At 37.6% G+C, this 27,399-nt stretch overlaps 1 protein-coding gene and 2 long non-coding RNA genes across 5 annotated transcripts in view; 2 read left to right on the top strand and 1 right to left on the bottom strand.

Moving 5' to 3' along the window:
- LOC116280951 (uncharacterized) overlaps nt 1-20,285 on the bottom strand; it is a 73,281-nt gene extending 52,996 nt beyond the window's left edge. For all 3 annotated transcript variants that reach the window (XR_012073537.1, XR_012073538.1, XR_012073536.1), the window contains exon 1: nt 20,189-20,285. This is a non-coding gene — a long non-coding RNA (uncharacterized lncRNA). The remainder of the gene's footprint in view (nt 1-20,188) is intronic.
- LOC140696897 (uncharacterized) lies at nt 7,196-8,173 on the top strand. Its single transcript, XR_012073539.1, has 2 exons — nt 7,196-7,259; nt 7,689-8,173. It is a non-coding gene; the product is annotated as an uncharacterized lncRNA (long non-coding RNA).
- A 55-nt stretch (nt 20,286-20,340) lies between the features above and the next one.
- The window catches only part of FBXO33 (F-box protein 33), a 29,627-nt gene continuing 22,568 nt past the window's right edge, over nt 20,341-27,399 (top strand). Inside the window, exon 1 of the mRNA XM_006212771.4 lies at nt 20,341-21,289. Coding sequence (XP_006212833.2) covers nt 20,676-21,289 — 614 coding nt within the window. The 5' untranslated portion in view covers nt 20,341-20,675. The remainder of the gene's footprint in view (nt 21,290-27,399) is intronic.

Genomic DNA, 27,399 nt, shown 5'->3' with positions numbered 1-27,399 from the left:
ATCTAGCCCAGTAACACAGGGAAGAAAACATCCAGAATAACAATCACACAGCAGATCTAGAGAGCAACAAATCCCACACTAAAATAAAAGGCTCTAAAAGGACTGTCTCCAAGAAGAGAGTGCATTCTTAAAACTGAGTGCGACAGAGAAACCACATCATTTTGAGAACCCAATGAAGGTATCTTATTGTCAATCAAAAGAAAAAAAAACAGTACTTCTAAACTCTAGAGGGAAAAAAAAGCCACATATGAAAGTCAAGATTCAATTATAAAGAAAAGTAAAGTATTAGATAATTTTGAGAAATTTATGTAGTAGAAGAAAAATTAAATCTATTTGGCCTTGATCCTAAAAACATTCTCCTTAGGATCATGACTTTGGACACAGAGACAAAGAAATATAATCACAGTATAAACTATTTGGTTCTGTATTACACAATCATAATAAGTTTGACAGTTAAATGTGGTTTACTGGTTTGTTTTTTTTTTTTACTTAAACTTTTTTAGAATAGTTTGATTTATAGAAAAATCACCACAGAGAGTTTCTGTGTACCAGTTTTCCCTATTATTAACATCTTACATTATACGGCACAGTTGTCACAACTAGAGAATGAACACTGGTACTTTAATACTAAATAAACTACACACTTAACTTGGATTTCACCAGTTTATCCCTAATATCCTTTTTCTGTTGCAGACCCCATTCGGGATACCATACCATACTTAGTGATCATGTTTTCTTATCTTTTTCTGGTGACAGTTTCTCAGACCTTATTTTTGATGACCTTAACAGTTTTGAGGAGTATTGGTCAGTTATTTTGTTCATTCTAGCCTCCTCTCCCCCAACCCCCGCCCCGTGCTTCTGTCCAATCTCCCTTTCCAACAGTGAGAAGCCTGGCTCCTATCAGCCACCATACATTCAGGTCTTGGTTCATTCCCAGTATACATGTGTAGCAGTTTCAGAATTGTTAACCTGTACCCCTACAAGAAACAACTTTACCAACCAGAGTACAGTGTTTATGTGTACTTTTATATTCAGTTTTACCACGTCCAGTCAAAGCATTCTTCTCCAAAGTTATTCAAATCAAGCATCTGTTTCCCCATTTCTTCAGTGAGGTTATGTCATACACATTTCTAATACATTTGTTGGATTCTTTTATCAATCTGCATTATATTCTGGGATCCCTCAAATTCCTGACTGATGTTTTAAAATTTGCACACATTAACCTTTTTATGCTGTAAAGTTCTATGGATTTAAAAAAATGCATAGCATCATACATTCACTACAACAGTTTAGTTCATCACCCTAACAACTCCCATGTGCTTGCCCAAGTCAAACACTCCCCCTTCCTCAAGTCCCTGACAACCACTAATCTGCTTTCCATTCCTATAGTTTCACGCTTTCCAGAAGGCCATGTGAATGGAATCATTTAGTATGTAGCCTTTTCAGTCTGGCTTCTTTAACTTAGCAAAATCCACTTAAGACACATCCATGTTGCAGCACTAGTTAATAGTTCATTCCTGCTTTTCATTAATTAATACCCAACAGTATGGCTGTACCATCATTTTTGTTTATCCATTCATCTATAGAAGAAATTGGTTGCTTCCAGTTTGTGATGATTATGAATATAGGTAGCAATTGTGAATAAGGCATATCTAGGCTTTTATGTGAACACACATTTTCAAATCAATTTGGTAAACAACTAGGAGTGCAATTCCTGGGTCATGTGGTAAGTCTATGTTTATTTAACTTTATAAGAAATTGCTAAACTGTTTCCCAAAGTGGCTACACCAATTTGCATTCCCACCAGCAAGCATGAGATCACCAGCATTTGGTCTTACCAGTTTTTTTTTTTTATCTTAACCATTCTAACAAATATACAAATATTGTTGAGTATCTTTTGTTATGGTCATTTGCCATCCATGAATCCTGTTTGAAGTGTCTATTCAGATATTTTGTCCTTTTTTTAAATACTTGGCTGTTTTCTTATTGTTGAAATTTAAAATTTTGTTATACATTCAGGATATACATTCTTTATAAGATACATGATTTGCAAACATTTTCTCCCAGGTATAACCTGCCTTTTCATTGTCTAAAAGTATCTTCTGTACAGCAAAAATATTTAATTTTGAAACATTCCAATTTATCCTTTTTATCTTTCCATAGATCATGAAAGGACTATGTCCAAGAAACAAGTGAGTTCTTATAACCAAGCATAACAGAGAAGCCAAATAATTTTGAGAATATCTTTTTTTTTCTCAATAAGGAAAAAAGTAATTACAAACTCTAGTGGGGTGGGGGAGGGCTCTATAAGAATGTAGTTATCCAATTATGAATAAAATTAAAGTATTATATAATGTGTAAAATATACGGAACAAAAGAAAAGATAACCCATTTGACTTTGATCCTAAAAACCTTGTTGCTTGTGACTTTGGACCCTAAGACAAAGAAATGTAATCAGAGTATACTACTTGGTTCTGCATTGTAATCATAATAAGTTAAATAGTTAAATGTTGTTTATTGATTTTAACTTAAACTGAAAGCATGGAAGAGTTAATTATGATTACAGAATAATTATGATAACACTCATAGCAATTATTCACATAGTATTCAATATGTAGCAGGCCCTGTTTTAAATTCTTTACATATATTAAGTCACTTAATCATCATAATAGTCCTGTGAAATAAGTAACATTATTATCCCCATTTTACAGTTGAGGAAAGTGAGGCACAGAGAGACTAAATAACTTGCCAACTTCATACAGTTAGTATGTGGTAGAGCTTGGATTGAAACCCAGGCGGCCTGGCTCCAACGACTACATTCTTAACTACAATGTTATATTACCTTCTTTAAATCGAATACAAATATCATGAACTTTGATAATTTTAAAGCCAATAGATATTTGACAGGAGTTTAAAAGGCAGAGAAAAAGGTGAAAGAGTTGAAGTAAAGGATTTAAGTGATAATACCCTTATTTTATTAAAAAGGAAACAAGAGGTACTGCTAAAAGTTAATGGAAAATGAAAGAAAGGCTTAGGTATACTGGAGTAGCAAAGACAGAGGAAATAACATCAATAACACATAACCATACAAAATTTGAAGGAGAGTAGAGTAGCACAAGAGTAGCATAAATAAACTAAATCCTCAGTTTTCATGGCAGGTCATCAATAGTTATTGCCTTAGTTGATGAATCAAGAAATAGCGGTGTATTATTTTAAATTACAGAGGCACCTATTAGAAGACAAAAAGAAATAGTTAAAATTTGCGCGCAGTATTTCAGATAGGCTAGTATAGTACAGCAGTTAAAAATAAAAGCTCTGGATCAAAACCTCCTGGGATCAAACCCCCATCCTCCACTTAGTATTAATTGTGCTATTAAAGAAACTTATGTGGTCTTCTTTTCCTCAATTTCCTTATCTAAAAATGGCTATATGCTGAAATGGATAATTCACATGATGTCATGAGGATTAAGAGAGTTAACACATGTAGAGCATTAGAACTGTGACTGGCCCACAGAGGGTAAGCCCTAAATCAACGTTAGCCATCAGCTATGAATTAGAGGGAAGAAAACATACACACACACAAGTTTACATTTAGTTCCCGACTTACTTGGCCAAGGATCCAAAATCTTATCAGCAGTGAGGCTGCCAACAAGAGCAAGGATAGATGTAGCATATCACATCATAGCTTCCATTAGCCTCTAGAGTCATGCACTACCAGTGAGAAGACAAGGTAGGGCCCTGTGATATTTGGCAAGCTCGATTGCTATGGTTCCACTTCTCTTTTATGCTTAGGGCTTACATCACCATTTTGGGAAGAACAGGCTCTAACTAGCTATGCCCTTTAATGGGAAGAAATTACAAACAGCTGGGTTCCTGCTGGTTCTTGAGCCAAACCGACTACCAAAAAGGCCACAACTTTATCTAATGGGAGAAAGCAGAATCAATGCCCAGATGTTCCTGAACAGCCTTGCTTCCTTCAAGTTTCCAGTGTTTGGAAAGACTTGTTTTTCCAAAGATATCCCCTGAGGAGCAGAACTGGGGTTCTGATCACTATAGAAGACATTAAAAATCATGGTCCCACAGAAAATAAAATTATGGTTACTACAGGGGAAGGGGGGGTTAAATTGGGAGTTTGGGACTGGCAGATGCAAACTACTATGTACAGAACATATAAACAAGGTCCTGTTGTGTGTGGCACAGGGAACTAGATTCAATGGCTTGCACTAATTTATAATGAAAAAGAACATGTATATGTATATATGCATATATAACTGAATCACTATACTGTACACCAGAAACTAATACAACATTGTAAATCAACTATACTTCAGTTTTTTAAAATAGGGAGAAAAAAATCATGGTCCCTGTCATAAATCTCATTAGCTCACTGGGGAAAAAAAAAGGACACAAAAATATGATGAACTGCACAATACAGACAAGATAAGGGGGATGGGTAGAATAAAGATGCAGACTTTCACAAAAGGATATAGAATAATTGGTGTTGGAAAAAGAAATAGATCATTCTGTGGTAATAAGGTAAAGCTGCTTGGAAAAAGATGGATTTAAGTTGGGGAAAAAGAAGAAAACATTCTAAGGGAAATGATGAGCAAAAATAGGAAGGCAGCAATACAAAAGGAGATCTTATGCAACATATGTACTCCAGTGTGACTGACATGAGATTTTTATGAGACTGTGAAACTTGGAGCCTTTGAGAGTATGTACTAAGCAGAAATGTGGGGCAAAGTATTTTAACAAGTTTTATCTCTTCTTTCTATATTCATTTACCAGATGACTCAGTCTCATAGTTTTAAATATTACCTCAATACTGATGACTCTCGGACCTCCTTCCTGAACTTCAGTCTAATACACCCACGTGAACCTAGACAGTCTTGCTCTGCTTGGATGTCAAGCAGGGATCACAAATTCAGCACATCCAAAGCTTAACTCCTGAAAACCCACTACCACACCTGCTCCTCTCAGAGGTACCTGTATCTCAGTTAATGGCAACTCTATTCTTTAGCTGCTCAGGCCAAAGACCTTCAAATAATCCCTGACTTTTCTTTCTCCCTCATGCTGCACATCCAATCCACCAGAAAATTCTGTTGGCTCTACTTCAACTATATCACAAAACTCTCACGACTCCCACTGCTGTCACTGAGGTCTGAGCCACTATTACCTCTGACCAGGATTTGTGTCAAAGCTGCTAACTAATCTCCCCACTTCCTCTCTCGCCTCATTTAGAGTTGCCACAGTGATTCTGTTAGCATGTAAGCCAGATCATGCCACTTGTAAGTTCAAAATCCTCCCAAGGCTAGACATTTCATTCAGAGAAAAAAACCACACTCCTAATTGTGTCCTACAAGGCCCTGCTCAGTCTGTATTCTTCCACTCCATACCTCTCCTACTACCCACCTTCCAGCTCACTCTATTCCTCCCCAATATTCAAACATGCCAGGCACATTTGCACCTGAGGTCCTTTGCATTGGCTGTTCCCTTTGGCTGGACCCTCTTTTCCCAGCTATTCACTGCCCTCTCCACTCACTTCCTTCAAGTCTTTACTCAAATGCCACCTTTACAGGAGGGCCTTCCTGGCCACATTATACAAAATGTCAACCTTTCACCCTTAATACTCCCTATCTCCCCTCTTCATTTATTTTTTTCTCCTTTGCAGTTATCACCATCTAACACATTATGTATTTTGCTACTCTGCCATTGCTCTACTCACTAGAACAGAAGCTACCAGAAGCATTGTTTTTACATGATTGTTGATTACTAGACCCTTAGCAGCTTAGAGTCCTTATCACATAAAAAATACTAAATTAGTATTTGTTAAATGAAAGAACTTGGTAATGCTGTCGAAATACATTAGAAGGAGAAGAAATTATAGTTAGAATACCATATTTTCAAAAGCATTTGTTGAGTACCAACTATGATGCAAGGCTTCTGGGGATACAAAGATGAAAAAGACAAAAGTGAGACATAATTAACTAATCCGAAATAGATATTCACAACTTTCATGTGAGAGTTACAAAAAGCAGTGGTATAAGGACTTAAGAGAAAATTCTGTTGATAGGGGACCACTGCAGTAACCTAGGCACCAGCTATCAGGCCCCTGGAGAGGGTGTAATAAAAATGGAAACGATCACGTGATTATGATCATTATAACCGATAGAAATAGCTGGTAGGAGTTGGTGACTAGTTAAATTGGGACATGAAGAGCAGACTACCGCTAAGTGTCACACTTAGATAGTGACAAGAATAGTAGTGCCACTTTAAACAAAGAGAAAAGAGGACGGGTTTAAAGTGGATGGAAAAATGTTAAGTCCAACATTAGACAGTTTGTTTGAGGTAATACCAGACCATGTAAGAGACATTTTCAGAAAAGTCCTAGATTAAGAACTGTGACTGAAGTTAATATAGTTGACCCTTGAACAACACGGGGGTTGGGGTGCAAACCCGCCACCCAGTCACAGACTTGTGTATAATTTCATAGTTGGCCCTCTTCTATCTGTGGTTCTGCACCTGCAGATTTAAACAACCACAGATTGTGTAGTACTGTAGTATTTCCTATTGAAAAAAATCCACATATATGTGGATCCACGCAGTTCAAACATATGTTGTTCAAGGGTAAACTGGATAGACTTAGGGGTTATTTTCTTACAGAGATAACTGAACTGAAAAAGGTGAGATTTCTAAGCAAAAGTCTAAAAGCAAAAGCTATGAGAATTAGGTAACCTTACAGGGCAGGGGAAAGAAAAGGTGCAAGTGAACATAACAAAGAAAAGGAAAAAGAGAGAAAGAAAGAAAATCAGGACATCTCAAATATAGATATAGATATAGGTATTTTATATATACATAAAATTTCTCCCAGCTTTAAAAAAAGCCAAGCTACCATCCACTTTCACATTTAACAATTTTGCAAATATGTTCATTTAGGTACTAAAAATCTCAGGTGAAATCAAAGCAGTATTTCAGCTCAATCTTAACTTAGAATTATCACACTTGTATAAATATAAGGAATTTTCCTGGAATCTCTGAAGCTAAAAAACAGCTTGTGTACTTTTGCACATTTAATGGATTGGAGCATGGATGTAAAATAAAGAATATGATGCAACAAGGCTCTGTCACCCAGGAAACCACCTAATGGCAAACTGCTCAGTCTTCTTTATACACGTAATTCAACACTGCTCAGCAACTGGCCCAGTTCCAACTCATTTATAACAACAGCAAACAAGACAAGTAAGAAAACACAAAAATAGGTAAATTTAAAATAATTAGTTCAGGGTAGAGAAGGGACATGAGGAATGACTGTTTAATGGGTATAGAGTTTTAGTTTAGAAAAATGAAGACATTCTAGAGATGGATGGTGGTAACAGTGACACACAATGTGGATGTACTTAATGCCATTGAACTGTATGCTTAAAATGGTAACTTTTATGTTATATATATTTTACCACAATAAAAAAATAACTAGTTCAGCTCATATTTTGTGCTATAAACTAAATGTTAATTCTCCAGGAGCAATGTTTACATCAATATTCTTTTTAATCCTAAGTCTCTGAATTTATTTAACTACAATTCAGTAACGAGGAAGCAAAGCTTTGGTCCAAGATGAAACTGACAAAGAAAACAGAGAACAAGGTGAAAACAAGTTTGGTTTCTTTTAAGTTTAAAATCATTTTTATCAGATTGGATCTAAATCAAGATGGCTGACAGAGTAGGAAGACCCTGAGCTCACCTCCTCCCATGGACACACCCAAACTACAACCACATGTAGAACAACTGTCTCTGAAAACAACTTGAAGACCAGCAGAACAGATTTTCTACAATTAAGGATACAAAGAAAAGGCCACATCAAGGTGGGCCGGAGGGGCAGAGAACCCACACCCCAACCCACAACTAGGAGGGATATCACAACTGCAGAGGTCCCCACTGAGTGAGGGATCTGAGCCCCACATCAGGTTCCCCAGCCAGGAGGATCAGCACCGGGAAGACAAGCCCCCATGAGACGGATGGACGTAGAGTATTACGCTAAGTGAAATAAGTCAGAGAAACACAAATACCATGATTTCACTTATACATATCAGGACATAATGTTCCCCACAGGGAATACAGTTGATAATACTGTAATAAATTCATATGGTATATCTAGTTAATAAACTTATAGTGTTGATCAATTTGTAATGTATATAAATGTCAAATCAGTATGTTGTACACCTAAAACAACAATAATAATTGTACATCAATTACACTTCAATTTAAAAAATAATAAATAGATAATTTAAAAGAACCAACCCAAATTACAAAAGTAGGAAAATACAAAATGAAAAAAGTCCTTGCTGAAATTAGGGAAGAAAGTCAAACACATAACTGCAAACTTGGAGGAAATCCTGAAATTCCTGACAAAGGAACTGTGTGGTAAAGTACAGAAGAATCCCTCCAGATCCCACAAGAGCTGAAGGCAAAGTGAAGGCAGAACAGAAAAAAAAAAAAAAAGATGATTTTAACTAAGACTGTTTTTAACAGTATGGCAAAACAAAGCTACAGACAACTATGTGTGGATGGTATCTGCTAGGCCAGAACACGTAGGGAAACAGACACATAGTACGGAGAGTAGAATTTTTTCATTGATATTTTTAATTGACATTTTCATCATTGTGTTTACTGTGTTCATTCAAAATCAGAGCTGGTAAGCAACTTCCATGGCTGGAAGATCACCAACTGAATGGGATATTGCACTCCTCCAGTGGGGTAGCATTTTCAATATATCTTCATGGTAGTCCTGAAATATAATTAGACCAGAGTCAAGTAAGATGCTAAAGCTTCTCTTCAGATGCAGCAATTTCTACCAAGAGAACAAGTACAAATTCCCCTACTGAAGCTGTGAGTTCCAAAGCCACCATCTTAGGATTCTGAGTGATTTAAACTATAAAATAAACTAGCCTCAAACACCCCAGGTTCATGTGCAGAATTATTCCCACAAATTTCATATATTGAAATCCTAACTCTCAGAACCTCAGAATGTGACTATATGTAGCTAAATATAGGGTACATTAAATACGTGATTATGGTTAAATGAGGTCATTAAGGTGGCCCAAATCCAGTATCACTGATGTCCATATAAGGAGATTAGGACGCAGACACACAGAAGAAAGACCATATGAAAAAAGAAAGAGAAGAAGGACATCAATTCAAGGAGAGGTGCCTCAAAGGAAATCACTTTGAAGATACCTTAATCTCAGACTTCTGGCTTCCAGAACTGTGAGAAAATTAATTTATGTTGTTTAGGCTTAAAAAAATTAAAAAACTAAATAATTTTTATCAATTCTCAATTATTCTTCTTTGATTCATTATATTTTACTTATTTAGCTTCATATTAAAGCTAGAATAAAGTAAGCAACAACACATCAATAAGTCAACAATCTAACCTTTTAAAGGCTGACTTAGAAAGAAATGTTTCAAACAGGCAAAATTTAAAATCTACTCAGTTATAAAAGAGATGGTAACTCCGAAAGTAGAGAGGCAGTACAAAGGCACAGAGGAGAGAAATGACATGGCATGTTGATGACACAATAAACTGAATAGCTCTCACTTGAGGGGCAAGTACTGATAGGCAGGGAACTGAAAGCCAGGCAGGGTTTACAGAGGGAAAGAGGAGCAAGGAAAAAGCATCAAAAATTTCTAAAGAAATACCATAATAGAATCAGTGTTCTAAAAAGGTAGGCCTGTGATGGAATCAAAGTTGGAACAGAGTGGGTGGGGATTCTACACTTGCAGGGATTACATATTATACCTTTTTGCATGTCCTTCAGAGCCTGGAGAAGTGCTCAGCACATGGTGGACAGTAAATGTATCTTTATTTAAGCAGCAGGGATTAAAAAAATAATTGAAATTCTATTAGAGGTACTAATTGAAGATATTCTATATTTACTACACTTGACTCCTAAAACTTAAAAAAAAAACAACGTACAGATACCTAGGCCTGTATAACAGTGAAGAAAATTCAGCCTGGAAAGAGCTGATCACTGGCCAGCAAGAGATTCAACAAATTTCTGAAAGACAAAATGGAACGGAGTATCCTGACAACTTAAACAGAGGAGAATACACGAGGAGGAGCTGCAATTGAGATGGAAGCTGACCTGCCCACTGGAACCCTAGAGACTTGAGGTCTCTGTCCACCAGAATCTTAGAGGGATTCTAGGCTCAGGGATAGCTGAGGTACTGTCTCAAAAGGACGTTAGGAAAGAGGTGAAAAGAGTGGCTAAGAACAGAGATTAAAGATTTGAATACAGAAAAATCATACCAAATAAATAATCCACCTCGGCCTTCCTCTTCCACTTCTGCCCACAAAGCATACAAGGAGCCTAATATTTACCTCTAGCCAAAAATAAAAAGGATAACTCTGCTTTGTGGCAAAAATGGGCAACTGTTGCCAAATTCGTACACCTCCTTCCATAATATAGAGTTATCCCTAAGTAACTGCTTAGCCAAAAACATCATTTTTCAGAACTTCCTTGTACCTAGGCATGACCATCTGAGCTAGTTTCAGCCAATGGAATGTAAGTAGTAATGCATCATTTCCCTGACAAGGCAGTTAAGTGCTTTCTCCATTCTCTCTTCCCCTTCCGCTAGGAGAAGACAGAGAATCACAAGAATTTAAGACAGAAGGAATTCAGGGTACTATATCACATGAAGGAAAGCTTCCTGCTGAGAGGAAAAACCTCACTCGACTACTAAAGAAATGAAAAAATTAAATGCTATTTTGTTAAGCCACTGAAACTTTCAGGTTTATTGGTTTCGGCAACTAGCATCCTTATTAATTAGAGCCCTTTTCCTAAAAGGAGAGAAAGGGAGGGAGGGAAAAACATCACCAGAAAAAATGAACTTTAAGCTATGGTTTTAGTGACAGAGCCAGGCCTTCCCTTTTGTGGAATCTGGAAGACCAGCAGCCTGACAGCTTTCTATCCCCCACACTACAGGAAAGCCTCACAGCGGGCATGTTCCATCACACATATATACTAACATGAAGAACCAGGTAGTTGGAATGGGAGGGACATAAACGAGTGTCACCAAGAGGTCAGATGTGATAGATTGAATTATTTTTGCAGTACCTTATCCTGTACAGCTAGCAGCAATCAGCTCATGCTTTCAACATTCTGCCTTGAAACGTTCCCGCCCACTGAGCAGTATTACTGCAGCTTCAGTAGTTAAACTGTCTTCCCTAACACAGCAGACAGTTTTTTCAAATGTTTTGCTACTTTATAACACAGTTCACCATTTTTCCAGCCCCCAAAATAGTTTTCCTGCTAACTATGACCCAGTCCCAAAGCCAATGACATGTATGTATGTTAAGTTACAGCAGCACCCCACTTTTAGATACTCATTTTTTAATTAATCAACTTTTTCCTGCAAAAGCAAACACAAAATCTCAGTAACATACAAAAAAATAAGCATATACTTCTCACTTAGAAGTAAATTCTTTAGATCAATTGGGGCAGCTCTGCTTCAGGCTGTAGGTCAAGTTGACAACTTCTCCATGTTTCTCCATGGTGGCCAAGAGATGCCTGGGGCGTGTTTTACCATGCAAAGACTAGAAATTCCCCAAGTGGCAAGTAGAAATATTCAATGCCTCTTATGACATAGGCTCAAAACTGGTACACTGTCACTTTTGCCCAAGTTCTTTTGCCCAAAGTAAGGTACAAGATCAAGAAGTATCAGTTGAACAGTTACCTAATCTGCCATAATCCACACTCTTGTACACAAAAGATTGTGAGTGCTATGCAACAAAAGCTGATAATATAAGAACTAAGAAATTTTAAAAGATTAAATTTTGCCATCTGCAACAACACAGATGGACCTTGAGAGTATTATGCCAAGTGAATAGGTCAGAGGGAGAAAGATAAACACTATGATTTCACTCATACGTGAAATATTTTTAAAAAATAAACAAACAAAATAAAATAAAAACACACATGTAGATACAGAGAACAGACTGGTAACTACCAGAAGGGAAGGGGAATGAGGGCAAGGCATAATGGATAAAGAGAGTCAACTGTATGGTGACAGATGGAAACTAGACTTTTGGTGATGAGCAGCACGCTATAGACATAAAGTCGTCAAATTATGTTGTACACATGACATTTATATAATGTTTTAAATCAGTGTTACCTCAAGTGTGTATATATATATATATTTATATTTATATTTATATAAATATATAAAGTATATACTTACATATATAAAAGAACCAAGAGAAAAACTAAAAAATTATAATTAACTATCAAATATTAGTAGAAAGATGGAGAAGGGAAAGGGGAGTAGCTGAACTAAGTCTTCATCTTTTATAACAGGGAATAAACAAATGATGTTCAATCAGCCAACAAGATGGGGTAAAAGCATTGAATTAAAAGTTACCTAAAGAGCAAACACCAAAAAAGTTCAAATGTTTGTTTCTAGGGGTAGGCAAGGAATGAAAAATTGTTGCTTTTCATCAGAAGTACTCTTGTACTACATTTTTTGTTACCATGTTCATGTATAACTCTAATTAAGAAAAAAAAGTAATGAATTTCTGTTAGAAACTTATTGCCTAAAGGCTAGATTATAGAGTTGAGAGAATCTTCCTGTATATAAACTGAATACCATGGAAGAAACCCTGTATCCTTCAAGTGGATGGAAAATTTGTTGTATCTTCCTCATGGTGCAAAAGTATGACTTTCCCGTTAATATTCAATCTAAGTGAAGAAGTTCACATTCCTAGAGAATGTAGCTAAGAGCTGATGAATTTTTATATTTAGAAATTTACTTCATATTATTGTGGCTTTTAAAAATTCTTAATATGAAAAAACTTACTTATAAAATTTATTACTTAAGTGATCTGCTGTTAATCACAACATAAGGAATTACCAAGACTACTACCCACTGAAGAGTGTATAGGTACAAAAAAAGGAAAGTAGAAAATGAACACATATATTATATCATTTAAAAAGTAATTAACCCAGACTACAGAGAGAAAAATCCAGGTCACTCAGGTCAACAATTCATTCCAACCATGGCAGACATCATAAATCAAACATGACACTCTTCCCAGTAGAACAAGAGAACAATCTCAAAATCCAAAATCCATCTGAACACAATACTCCATCTCCAAAACTGATTAGAGTTGGCACATTAAGTGAAATTTTTTGCCCTAAAGTGTTAGCAGATTGAAGACTCCCCCTTAAAATGGGGATCCCACAAAAGATGGGTTCTTGCCTTCAGGATGGAAAGAATTTGCAGCTAAGGCAGAAAGACAGAGTGAAAGGCTGCTTATTGCTCAAGGGGAAGGAAAAACAGGTGCTCAAGCAGGGATGCCCTAAGCCCAGGCGGTTTGACCTACGAACTCCCACCCTTGGGTCTCAGCTGGGTTTTTCTCTCTGTTCTTTGTGGCTTCTTGTCTTCTTCTCATTGGCTGTCCTTTTTGCACTCGTTCCTCTGCTCATACTTCCCGCTGTTCTGCTCGGTGGTGGAGGGAGCACTTTGCAGAAACAAAATTAAGCAGGCAGGACCCTCAAACAATGTGGCCCAACAAAATTAAGCAGTACGGTCAAATTTAGATCAGGTCTGGGACTTCTGTTCCCTTAGGATAACTTCCCATTACTCAAGCGAAAGTATCTCCTCAGGCCTAGGTAAAATTTAAACTTTTAAAGAATTCTCTAGATAATAAGTCCAAATTTTGGTTCCCTAGTTCCCTACCTCTGTCAAAAGCAACACTCCAATTGATGTTTATTGTATGAAAATAACCATTTCACTTTACCTTTTCAGCACTTACAGGCTTAAGAGATTTTTCTAAAGGATTAAATATTAAATTTGGCAATGAAAATATTGCAGTAATTGAAATTTTAAAATATATCTCTTCATGACAGAGTCTCATGGCTATTCAGCTAGTATGAACTGGAAGTCTGGTGGGTATTCCAAGAGGAAGGGAAGCCAAAGAGACTAAACACTACTCAACAACTATTTAAAAGATCAGTTGTCAGCTTAGGCCATTTTTGTTCAACACAGAGTTGTAGGCCTCTCTGGATAAAAAGTCACTGAGCCATGGTATCTACTCTACTACATAGATTTCAGAGTGATTCCTGTTCTAAACAAAGTTCCTTCCTCTCTTCACCCAAATCCCCACATCCATCTGTCCAAAGCATTCAGCACATTACTCCATCCTCCTAAATTTAGCTAATTGGACTAGGGCAGTACACTTTACCTTAAAGCAGCCAATCTAATAGGAATGCCATCAACTTTTTTGTGTCTTATCTTCCAAAAATAACCCAGTCAGATTGTCACAAGAATTTCAACTAGAGACAGAACAAATTTGCAAATGAAAGTGGATGCTTGAATTAGAAGATCATGTAGACTACTAAGCGCCAGTAGTTGGTCCCTATGCAAAATGAAAACTCAAAGGAAGTCTAGTGAGAAGGAGAGAGAGAGATGGAACTCTTAGTTCCTGTTTTGAGTTCCCCATCTAGTGCCTGTGAGACTTAGGTGTGCTCTAAAGCATGTCTATGGATGTCCTCCAAACTCCCTAAAGTATCTATTAAAAAAAAAATAGAAAGAAAAAAAAATCCCCTCATTACCTAAGCTAGTTAAGCAACTAAAGAAACCCAATTAAAACGATTGCTTAGAGACAGTGCCCTTGGAGTAACAGTCCTGTGAGCCCCACTGTGGGAGACTGCTTATATGTAATATAAGTGGTACAACTCCAACCAAGATAATAAAAGTCAGCCCGTTATTGATGTTGACTACAAATCAAGGAACCTTACTGGTTGAATCAATGGCATTAAGATAGCAATATTCAGTTTTTAATTTTTACTTTAAGACAGTACCTCTAAAAACATCCATCCTCTTAAATAAAAGGCAAGAAAACAGTAATGCTATAAAACATTTAAGTTAAATCTCTTTTTCTTTTTTTCTTTAAACTCTGAAAGGGAGGAATGAAAAATATACCTCTGTGAGTGGACTTAAAACACAGGAATTAGCTAGCAGGCTTAGCTCTTGGAACACAAAGTGGCCCCAGACTACATGTATAAGAGCTCCTTGGTTAAGAAGTTGTGACCTGATGACCTGCACACTAATCTGGTTTTGTTTGGCCCACAGAATATTTTTAATGTGAAAGCTGACAATCAGGACATTTCATGCTTAAAAAAAATTAGTATTTCAGGTTCTCTTGAGAACCTAGGAAATCTGGAAACACAGAGCCCAGTTTCCCATTAGAAGTATCCTCTGGTAAGCCACAGTCCTCCCCACTACCTGCCATATTATTAGGACTCAATTCTTCTCTTGTTGCTCCCTTAGGATATAAGCTATCAATAGCATCTTTATTGCTATAGATATTCCAGTTCACAAACCTGCACAATCAACTTGTGAGTGGCTTGGTTAAGATCATTTCTTACATTAGCAACATGGTGCAACTAGGAAAGAAAAAACAAGGCCATGATACTCTGTCCTATACCCAGCTCACCAGTGCAGACTTTCCCTAAAGACAAGTTCCCTTCATTTCTTTTTCCTGCAACATGACCTCTAGGAACCATTCCAATTCGGCAGACAAGGGTGGAGAGAAAGAATCAAGTTCCCAGTTCTATTCTCCCAAAAGGCTCCTGTGCCTCTAAGTAAATTTCTGAATGCAGCTAATAGATAATTGGAAGGAAGTTATGTCATCTCTACATGCCAACAGTGTCTGAAACTCAGATCCTGCTCAGAAAAAAAATATTCTTCCAAAAAATGTTTGAATATAGGCAATTTGAATGTTTACTGAACTGCATCACAGGTTTATTTCTGTTGTAAAATTTCAAGTGATTTAGCATAATAAAAGTTATGTTTTTATAAATATTGTTTGTCAACTTGCCAAACAATAATGGAGAGAAAGCTACAGTAAAAATGTATTTAATATGCTAATAACCAAACTAGAAAAAGCACTAAGCTTAGCATGTTAGAAAAGGAAGAACATAAGAATACTGAATGTTTCTCTCCAGAAAAATATATTAACAAGAATTAAGATATCTCTATTATCAATCATAATAAACATAACAAGAAAAATGGAACAAATCCTTGACCATCAGCAGGCACACACATCAACCCACCAGGGTACATATTCATCTTGATGTTATACTCTTATCCATCATTCGTTGCCTGGGTTTCAAATCCAAATAAGTATGGGTAGTTGCTATAGTGACAATATGCCACTTTTGGAACCAGGAGCTTAGTACTACTGAGTACTTATGTGCTTCATAGCGTCAGTACTTCCTCCCACACTTTGACTCATAGCTCAGACATTATAATATCACAAAATGTGATTTTATTCTGTCCTTTAAAGAAGGCAGTTTTGTAACCTTATCAAAAATAATTTACCAAAATCTATAGTTTATCTAGTATAATAAATGCCAAGAGAAATAATCTAACTCCTTCAACATGCTTAGAATATATACATTCAATATTTAATGGATTAATATTAACAACGTTGGCTTAATAAAATAAGCAAACTGTCTGCCACCGTTGAAATTTACTGTTTTTAATTGTAACTGATCAAGACCATATCTTATTAACTCACGTCTTAGCTCATTATCATTAACAATAGTATTTCTACAATCCTTCATTTAATGTGAAAATTAAATGAAATTTTAAAAATCCCAAAACAACACAAAGAAGCTGAATTTTATTTTACAGCTGATTGACATAGAGGTCTTTCTTGACTTATAATAAGGTTACATCCCAATAAATCCTTCATAAGTTGAAAACATCATAAGTCAAAAATGCATTTAATATATCTAACCTACCAAACTTCATCACTTACCCTAGCCTATCTTAAACATGCTCATGCTAAACTTACATTAGCCTACAGCTGGCTAATCACCTAATACAAAACCTATATTATAATAAAATGTTGAATTATCGCTTGTAATTTATTGCATACTGCACTGACAGTGAAAAACAGAATGGATTTAAGTGTATTGGTTGTTTACTCTCAAGATCGTGGGGCCAACTGGGAGCTGTGGCTCACAGCCACTGTCCAGCATCACGAGAGAGTATCAGACTACAAATCACTAGCCTGGGAAAAGATCAAATTTCAAAATTCTCAGTATGGTTTCTACTGAATGTATATCACTTTCACACCACTGTAAAGTTGAAAAATCATAAGTGAAACCACTTATGAGTTGGAGACCATCTTTATTTTTATTTCCTTTATGAACTATTCCTAGTAATTAAAGATTAATTATTAATGATACCCAAGGAGAAGGCAGTTTGTTGCTAGTAAAACACTAAGATAAAGGAAAATATCAATCTAAAATCAATCATAGAATATCTCCAGATCATTAAAGAGAAGACTGGGAACCTTTGTACATTGCTGGTGGGACTGTAAAATGACAGTCACTTTGGAAAACAGTTTGGAAGTCTCTACAAAAGTTATATATAGAACTATCATACAACCCATCAATTTTACTTCTGGGCACTAACCCAAGAGAAGTGAAAATATGTGTCCACAAAAGACTTGCACATGAATATTTATAGAAGTGGTATTCATAATCGCCAAAAATTAGAAACCTAAATGTTAATCAACTAGTAAATGGGTAGATCAAAAATAAAGAAATAAAGAAAATGGAATATTATTCGGCAATATAAAGGAATAGATTAATGACATGCTGCATTATGGATGAACCTCAAAAACATTACACTAAGTGAAAGAAGCCAGACACAAGAGATCACATATTGTATGATTCTATTTATATCAAATTCAGAAAAGGCAAATTTATAAAGAGAGAGAGTGCCTTAGCGGTTGCCTGGAAGTAGGAGTGGGGATTCACTGTAAATGGTCATGTTGAACCTTATTAAAGGGATGAAAATGTTCTAGAACTGATTTACAGTGATGGTTGTACCACTTAATAAAATTATTAGATTGAGGATGTGTATACTTGAAATGAATGAATTATATATGAAAAATATACCTAATCTTTTTTCTTTAAAGAGAACACCAGAGCTGCAGAGAACCTTGCCAAAAGTCTCTACTTGTATAGATGAAGAAAGGGAAGCCCCAAAGAGTTAAGCAACTTGTTTAAATGTCATCAGGTAGATTACAACGAAAGCAAAAAAGAATGAAGATCAAAATTCAGCCTCACCTTCCCACCCAGTTCAGCATCACCTCTACTAAAAATGCTCAAGAAATTGTTTTAATTATAATAATAATTACACAGAATTCTTTGAGAGGTGTTTTACAAGTATCAAAATTTGAGAATCAAAAAGATTTGATTTACTAAAACATAACAAAAATCCATGACAATATGACGATCAGAAAAGAGCTAGAAAAACTCTTTCATTACTCTTTGAGGCCATATAATTTACTTTCAACATTGGTAATAAAAAGAACTAAGCATTTTTTTTTCTGCTTTTCAAATAGAAGCTGTATTTCAGGGTAACAGTTTGTGAAAGAAAGCCTCTCTTATCCAGAGAATGCAAATTAATAAATGTAGATGGAATGAAAGACTTAGTAATTATCATTTTGCAACCCATAATAAAATTATGATTCAGGTAAGAATTATCAATTACTGTTAAGGCCATTAAGTGAATGGTTGATGGGGGAGTTGGACATTTGTGGAAAACAACATCCCATAGATTACTTTGTTTTAAAAGAAAAACAAAACACAGAACTCTATACGGAGAGAAATCAAAATATTATGAACCTAATTAAGCCTTTAGCATTAATTCCAGGTCTATTAGAAATTCAGGGACTAGAGGAGTAAGCTAAACACCAAGAAAATGTAGTAGTCAAACAATTACAGAAAGGGAGATATCCTAAGGGACAATAAGCCCCCTCTCTTTAGCTTATCAGAGAGACCAAAAGAAAAAAAAAAGTGTGTGTTGGGGTGACTATTCTCGATTAAAAGACTTGAAATACAACAAAAACAAGTGTGGTCCTTAATTGGATCCTGGCTTGGACAAAACGGCTATAAAGAACATTCGGGACATAACTAGATAAATTTGAAGATGGGTGACTGGATAACAATAAATTATTTATCTTAAGTGTGATAATATTTTTGTTCTACAGAGATGCGTACAGAAGTGGGAGATCAAGATGTCCATGGTTCAGTTCAAAATATTTCAATGAGTTTAAAAAATAAAAAACTTAAATCCAAATCTCATCTTCTTAATTCACTGCTGTCTCCATTAGTGCTCATTAATTCATTCATAAGATATAATAATAACTACATAGAAAAAGCTCTTGCAGACAAGAGGTTCAGAAAAGTGACCTACCAAGAATGAGGTTTTTTTTTTAACAGGTACTAAAATGAAGATAACTCAGAAGTAACAACACAAATTATTGGCAACGTGGTATGAGCAAGGCACCAAGAGGCATCTAAACATCATGAATGCAGAGTTTTATCTTCAAAGAACTAAAAATATACAGTAGAATAGCTTCTTGGAGTTAACCACAGAAAACAAGGCTGTTCCAAGATCATAATTCAGGCTTTGAGGCGGCACCCTCACTCAAGCGATCCTCAATTATTACATAAAATCACTTTTTTCCTTTCTGACTTCACTGCCCCTTACAATCAGTTAACTACTTCCCAAGTTGTGACGAAGTTAAGGGACACTGTTTGGAAAATCCCTCTCTGAAGTCAGGGCGCCAAGCTAAAGAAAACCTTTACCATAACCGCCAGCTTCTGTACAACTAGGGCCTTTAATAAATCTTAGAACCGGGAACTGAGAGGCTCCCTCAAACCCTGAAGAGGCTGATAACCAACCAGCAGATCTAACTCATTCGCCTTTTTTTCTTCTCTCGCTCTAAATCCAAAGGGTGGCGCTGTCCTCACTCCTTCCCCACACACCAGGTGTGCGCGGAGGTCGACCTGCGCGGTCCCCCCGAGGGGGAAGGTCCGCTTGCGGCCCGAGTGCGGCCTCTCCGCCGTCCGGCGAAGCGCTCCCGCTCTCCCGACCCAGCGCTGCGGTTCCGCTCGCGAGTGCGCCCGCTCCCCTTCCTGGGCGACTCTCTCAGCTCTCTCAACAGTACTCTGGGCAGGTGGGAGGCTCAGAAGACCCAAGCGAGCACTTCGGCTCTGAGTCCTCAGCCCAGCAACAGAGAAATGTAGAATGAGAAGCGTCAAGACCCCTCGCAATGACTCGAGTTCCACCACTTCTACCGCCTGAGAGCCCGGGTTAACCCACTTACAGACTTGACGGAACTCAGTGGTCTGCGTGAAACGGGAGGGGGCGCCCATCGCGGGAATCACCAGCGCCTCCCGCCCCGCCCCGCCGGCCTGCGTGAGTCAGGGGTCACGTGCCGCGCCTACCTTTCCTACCGGCAACCAGGCGCTTCCTTCTTCCGGAAGTCGCGCCGGGTCGCGCCGGGCTCCTCCCACCACCGGTGACGTCAAACTCAGGTCCTACCACCGCTCTGCCTCCGCCTCCAGGTGCGGGGAGGGCTGCCGTTTCCTTACAATAAGTCCTGCCGCTTCCGGGCCCCGAACCAGTACCAGCAAGGGTTTTGGCGTTATTGAATTTGTAGGCCTCGGACGCCCGTGAGTCGAGTCTGAGAGGCCAGAGACTGACTATCTGGAGGCCACCTTCGCAGAGGCCTTTCCCCCTCTCCTCAACTTGTGCTGCACTTGGTTCCGTCGAGACCCACGACGGTTCCGCCCCCTTCTTCCTTGTCATTGATGTTGTTGTTCTTGTCAGTGCCGCAGCCCCGACCGCCCGGAGCCCGAACCCGAGCCGGGGCCGCCCGGGTGGCGCGGTGGCGGCGGCAGCGGCAGCGGCTGCAGCAGCTGCGACGGCTGCGGGGGCTGCTCCGGGGACTGCGGGGGCGACCGGGGGCCGGCAGCCGTCGGCGGGGCCGGATGGCTCTGTGCGGGCAGGCGGCGGGCGCCGCGTCGCTGCCCAGCGAGCTGATCGTGCACATCTTCTCCTTCCTGTCCGCGCCCGACCGGCTGCGGGCCTCGGCCTCCTGCTCGCACTGGCGCGAGTGCCTCTTCTATCCGGCTCTCTGGCCCCAGCTCCGCATCTGCCTCCGCGTCTCGCCCGCGGAGCAACCACGGCTCGAATTCCTCATGCGCAAGTGCGGCTGGTTCGTGCGAGAGCTGCGCGTTGAGTTCGCCGCCGAGAATTACCTGAGCGGCGGCGGCGGCGGCGGCCCGGGCGATGGAGGCAGCGCGGACAACGGGACGGGCGGGGAAGAAGTCGAGGCCCTGCAGCTCTCTACCCGTTGGCTGGAAGTGCTGCGCACCTACTTAGAGCTGGTGCTCTGCGTGCTGGTCAGCATCAGAAACAACAGGTAGGCTCTTCTTGGACCCTCCGTCCAACCTCCTCTTCCCCCTCCTCCTTTCCCGGGGCGCAAGGTCGTCTCCTTCCTCTCACCTCGAAATAGATTCAGTGCGGATACGCCCGGCATTGCTTTTTTCGGTGAGTGGGGATGTCAGTTCTAAATCTGGAGATTTCCTTGAGGCGGGAGGGCATAACGGAACTCATGACAATACTTTTTAAACAAGGGTGGACTTGGTGTTTATCATATAGCACTCCTGGAGCCTTCCAGGCACTGTCTCATTCATCCTTTAGGTGGCGGTGGGATGGAGTTGACAGCGCCGTCATTCTTCATTTACAGATGTGGAAAAGCTGAAGCTTGAAGTGTGAGGCCTGTGAATGAGTCTTAGGAGAAACAAAACATAACCCGTATTTTGTTTTTTGGGGTTTTTTGTTTGTTTGTTTGTTTTGACTCTGAATCTGTTCATTCAAAGTAGTTCGTGGTAGGGGAAGGAGTAAGTGTGCTACTGGTTTCTCATAGTTACAAGACTCTCCCCCCACAAAAAAAAAATCTTTAACAGCCATTTTCTTACCGCGAATATTTTTGATTAACTAGGCCAGGCACAAAGAGTAGGAGGAGTGTTTGTTAAAGGGATTGGGGAACAGCTGATCCTCAGGATTGGAAGCCCCTCCCCTTTGCACCTCAAGACTCAGCTTGTCCCCAGTGATTCACCTAAAAGTATCAAAGTACAACATGAGTGTTGGGGGAGCTGGCCAGTGTCTGCTAAGAGTGAGCCCCAGCTGTCCTGGTTTTGCATTAGGACTTTACTGTAATTCGGGGACTAACTCGCTCTGTTTTGGGCCATTGTCCTAATCAGTATTTTCCATTACTTGTCTGTTGTCCTCTCCAAAATCCTATTAATTTAGATTTTCTGAATCTGGTTATTCTAACTAACCTTACAGTTAAACTACGAATTAGAAGAAAATTAAAAAGTTTTTTAAAAAAAGGAGCAACTTACATAGGAATAATAGTTTAGCAGTTTAGGAGCACTTTCACTTTCACTATCTTATTTAATCCTTTCAATGACCCTGAATTAGTCAGGATTTTATAGAAAAGAAACTGATACTTAACAGGGTGAAGTGATGTGAACGTCATACAGCATTGTTTTTCTCTAAAAGCAGTGTCCTTCCTTTTGCAATTAATATGTTGTACAGGGAGGAGTGAAGGTCCTGGTTTATTGCTAGGTGAGATATATATTCTTAATTCTGTGTCTGAATCAAAAGGAGCATATAGCTCCGAGTTGTATCTGGAGCATGACTCCATCATTCCAGTGGGCTATATATTTCCCCACCTTTTCACACCAAGCCATTTCATTTCCTTACTTTGATTTTTTATGTGGAAAGAGAGGCTGTTTGAAGCTTTAAATTGGTCTTGATCAAGTTGGAGACTTTTGTCAGAGGTGAATGTATGGCTAGAGGCCCAACTGACCCAGAAACCCAGAAGTTAAAGAGATTCAGAGTCAGTGAGCACTAACTACGGATGAGACCATGAGTGGGGCCCAGAAGAAGGGAGGAGAGTGATTTCAGCAAGTATCGATTATATTTTTCTGAGATCAGATAGCAGTTCTGAGCAGTCATTAAAAAATGCATGCCTTTTGTCCAAATAAGAACACTTCTTGCAAAGTGCCTAGTTCCTTTTAAGTGTTTTAACAACTAGTTGATTGTTTGAATGGATAAGATTATATAGGCAAAATAGTGTGATACCATCTTTGCTTTGTTGTTTGATTCTTCTCTCTCTCCCTTCTTGACCCCTACCACTTTTTTTTCAGCTGTATTGAGGTGTAATTGATATATACAAGTGTACCTACCACTTTTATTAGCATCTCAATCTACTTGTCTGTGAGGCCACCCTATAAATAGTCTTTGTATGTTTGGAAAGAAGTAAATGCTTTCAACCAAGTTTATTTGGTAACTCTGATAGTCTATTCTTATTTCCTTTCATAATTACTGAAACGTCAGACCCAAGTTCTATGAAGACTCAACTTCATTTAGTGTTTTTTGGCTTTCTTAAACTATAAAATTTAATAACCAATGAGAAGAATCAACATTTGACGCTGTTCTTTGCATTTCCAAGTTAAATACAGTGGGTTTTTTGCATAATGATTTCTACCATTTTATAAGTAGAAAATGGGGGTTATGAAACCTATGAGATCACAAGCTTTATGCTTCCAGGCTTTGTACTGAATCCTTTGTATAATTCATACAATTCAAACTGTTATTTTGTTGTGTTCCAGTTATTTTCATGTTTCTAAGGAAAAGAACTAAAACCATAACCTTGAATTGTGGGAACTTTTCAGGGGTACTGTTCTGAGAGGATAATTGGCATTTTGTTTTTCTTGATTCCTGGGTTTCATATGCACGAGTACTCTCAGAGTGACTATACCCACTTTACGGATATATTAGGTGTTAAGAACAACTGATGAGGATCAAAGAGGTGCAAAAATGCCTCTCAGAAGGTAAAATACAGTCCTTTAGCTTCAGAGCTCCGTTCTCTACAGAGGACTAGGATACTTACCTTCTTGATCAACAGTAAGAACAGAAATACAGTGAGTACTCATTCAACTGTATTAGAGGTTAAATTGGCTGAATTACTTGTATAATTGTGCTGCAAGAAATTGTACTTAAAAATTTAAAACAACAAATTTAAATATGCATTTTTAGGATTTAACCTGGTTGTCAAGTTGAGTACTGCCTATTAAAATGCTGTATTTCAGACTCCTTAGGAAAAATAAGAGTTTGTAGACGAAAAGATTTATGATAATGGCCAATAGACTCAGTCATTAAAAATACTTGTTTGTAAACAGTAGGCATAGGTGCATTGTCATCATCTGGCTTATGCTTTTCTGGACCATACAAATATCTTGCATAAGCCTTTTTTGAATGAAATGCTAAATTGGGGGCAGTACTTTTTTAAAAGATGAATAAAAAGATTTTGGATGAGGATGATTTTCTTGTTAAAATTCTGGGTTACAACTATTAACTACATGTATGTAGATTGACCGATTTCATGCTATGTCTGCTTATATACCCTCTTAGTAGTAGAAGATCTATTAATAATTCTCAGATTTGCTCTGCTGATTTGGCACGTGCAGTGAAAAAAAGTCTTACCTTTGTATTGTTTTCTCAACATCAGTCTACCAAGACCCAACAGCTGATAATGCAGTTTAAAAATATATCTTAAAATAGATTTAAAATTCTTTGGACATTTTATATTACTATCTAAGATGGTAGGAAGTGTCTTGAAAGTATTATGTCCAACAACCTTAACCTTATTTGTCTTGAAACAAGGTAGTACCATTACTGTGTCATACTTTTGTATGACAGGGTAGTAAATACATGTAATAGTAGCATTGCACTTTTGAAAGCTTACTTTTATTATTTGCTTAAAGAAGCCCACTTACAGAATACATGTATTAAAATATATTTGAGACTGACCAGTCCTCACTGCCCAAGAAATAGTTGCCTTTAGAGAAAAGATACCATACCCAACAGACTCCTCTGATAACTGACAAATGAAAGTGGTTCCCTAGAGATAGCTTCAAGGTCATTGAGAAGGGAGGAGACTAACAACTGGAGACTGAGAACTGATAGATAGAGGATAAGAGATAAAACCCAACAAAAGATTGTCAAAGTGGAATATTTCTTCTGTGTTAATTGAAGCTGTTAAGCAGCTTTTGAGTCAAGTAATTAAATTATTTCCATTTTAACATGTTAGTTTCTGAGGCAGACATGTAAGACTTCACCCAATTTGTTCAGTGTATATGCCACCTAAAAGATAGTTATAAAAAATCTGTTTTTTTCCTCCAAATATTGAGAGCATACTATGTGCCAAGCAGTGAAGACAAGCTCTCCCTTCCCATGGATTCAACATTCTAGACAGGAAAGACAGAAACAAGTAAACAAATAAAAGAAAGATTGTTTCAGTTGTGAAAATAAAAGAAAATCTGAAAATAAAAGAGGGCTATATAATAGTGACTAGGTGGCAACATGAGATAGAGTGATGAGGAAAATCCTCTTCTGAAAAGGACATTTGAGCTGCAGCATGAATGACAAGTCACTCATCTATCTGAGCAAATGGCATTCCAGGCAGAAAAAACAGTAAGCACCATGGCCTTAGACCAGACAAATTGCTGGCCTGTTGCAGCAGTAGGAAAGAAAGTATGGCAGGACCATGCAACTGAGGTTGAGAGCGGTGTCACAATGAGCTCTGAGATATAGAGGAAGGAAGGAATGGGGTTGGCTGTGTGGGCTTGTGGAAAGAAGTTTGGACTATATTCTGAGAATAGAAGTCATTTAAAAAATTTTAAGGACAAGAGTAATGTGATCTAAATTTACATTTTAAGACAATCTCATTGGTGCTGTGTGATGAATGAATTTTAAGAGTGAACAGGAGAGGCAGCAGGGAGACTGAAGGGAAGCTGTTGGAATAATCTAGGCTGGTAGCTTGGAGTATGATGGAGAAAAAGATGAAAAAAAGTGGATGGATTTGAAATATATTTTGGAAGTAGAGCCAAGAAGACTTGCTGCTTGGATGCAGATAGAGAACTAAGGAAGAATCAAATATCTATCATCATTTCTAAGACTCAGTTTTCTTGTCCTTAGTACTGTTAAAATTATCTTTTAATAATATGTTTAATAACAATTTTAAATGTCAGTCATATTTAAATAAACCTTTTTTGTGTAACTTCTGGAATTTGAGGATGATGGTAATTCTTAGATGGTAATTGATTAAGTAAATGTAAAGCAAATTCTGGGAAATCACTTTCAGTTAATGGATCCTAATAAAGCTAATAAGGAATACTATTATAGGCCCATGACTGACTTCTAGAATCTCTAAAGCTGTGCCACTAGCCACATACAGCTATTTAAATTTTAATTACTTAAATAAAATTAAAGATTTAGTTATTTGCACTAGCCACATTTCAAATTTCTACCATATTGGATAGCATAGAACAGGGCATTTCCATCATGGCAGCAAGTTCTATTGGACAGCATTTTTCTAAAGTTTGTTTTGTTTGTTTGATTTGGCTGTGGTTATTAGCATTTGTGAGGGGAGGAAATGTATTATCAAAAAGAATTATGTGAATGTAAACACATTTGATGTTGAACATGGACTAAGAAGATTAGAATAGACCTGAAAGAATTTCATGCAGTGATGTAGAATGTTCTAGCTTTTATTAGTTTAGAAAAGAAAAAAATTGCATTTTATGAGCTCCTTTACAGCATTGGGAAAGACTTAACCATTTCAAGTGCATCTTTTTAAAGTACCAAGTTCTTATGTATTCTCCTTTCCTATATTTAATTAAACTTTGCTGTATTAATTCTATTTAAGGTGGCAGTGTTTTGCATTTTTCCACTGCTGCTACTTATTACTTTAAATAATTTTGGATCTTCTGAAATGAAACATACTACAGTTACGGCCACAGATAAAGTTTGCCAATTCTGAAACACAGAAGAGAGAAAAAGTCATTATGTCCAAGATATCAGAAGCCTTTGGGCCTCAGTTATACTAAACACTTCAACAGACATTCCCAAGAAAGATGAAGAGTTTTCAGCCCTCTGAAGTTAGACCTTGACGAATATTTCTTAAGCTTATAAGTAGTTAATATTGTTTTTAAAGAGTTGTTCATACTAACACACTGAATCTATATGTATAGGTTTTTATAAAAGACTATAAAAAATTGTGATGGTTGCTTGAGTCATAGGGAAATTCTTATACTGAAAAAAAATTAGGTGTCTCTTTTTGGTAAAATTTTTATATACATATTTGGTTGTGTGTGTTTTTTTAATTTATTTTTTATTGCAGTATAGTTTATTTACTGTGATATTGTGATAGTTTCAGGTGTACAGCAATGATCCAGTTATATTTTTTTAGATTATTTTCCATTGTACGTTATTAAAAAATACTGGATATAAGTTCCCTGTACTGTACAATAACTTAATGCTTACCTATTTTATGTATAGTAGTTTGTATCCATTAACCCCATACTTCCCCAATTTATCCCTACCCCCTTGTCTTTCCCCTTTGGTAACCATAAGTTTGTTTTCTATGTCTGTGAGTCTGTTTCTATTTTGTATATAGAT

This window comes from Vicugna pacos, chromosome 6, assembly GCF_048564905.1.
Source record: "Vicugna pacos chromosome 6, VicPac4, whole genome shotgun sequence".
Lineage (NCBI taxonomy): Eukaryota > Metazoa > Chordata > Mammalia > Artiodactyla > Camelidae > Vicugna > Vicugna pacos.
This window is presented reverse-complemented; position numbering and strand designations above follow the sequence as displayed.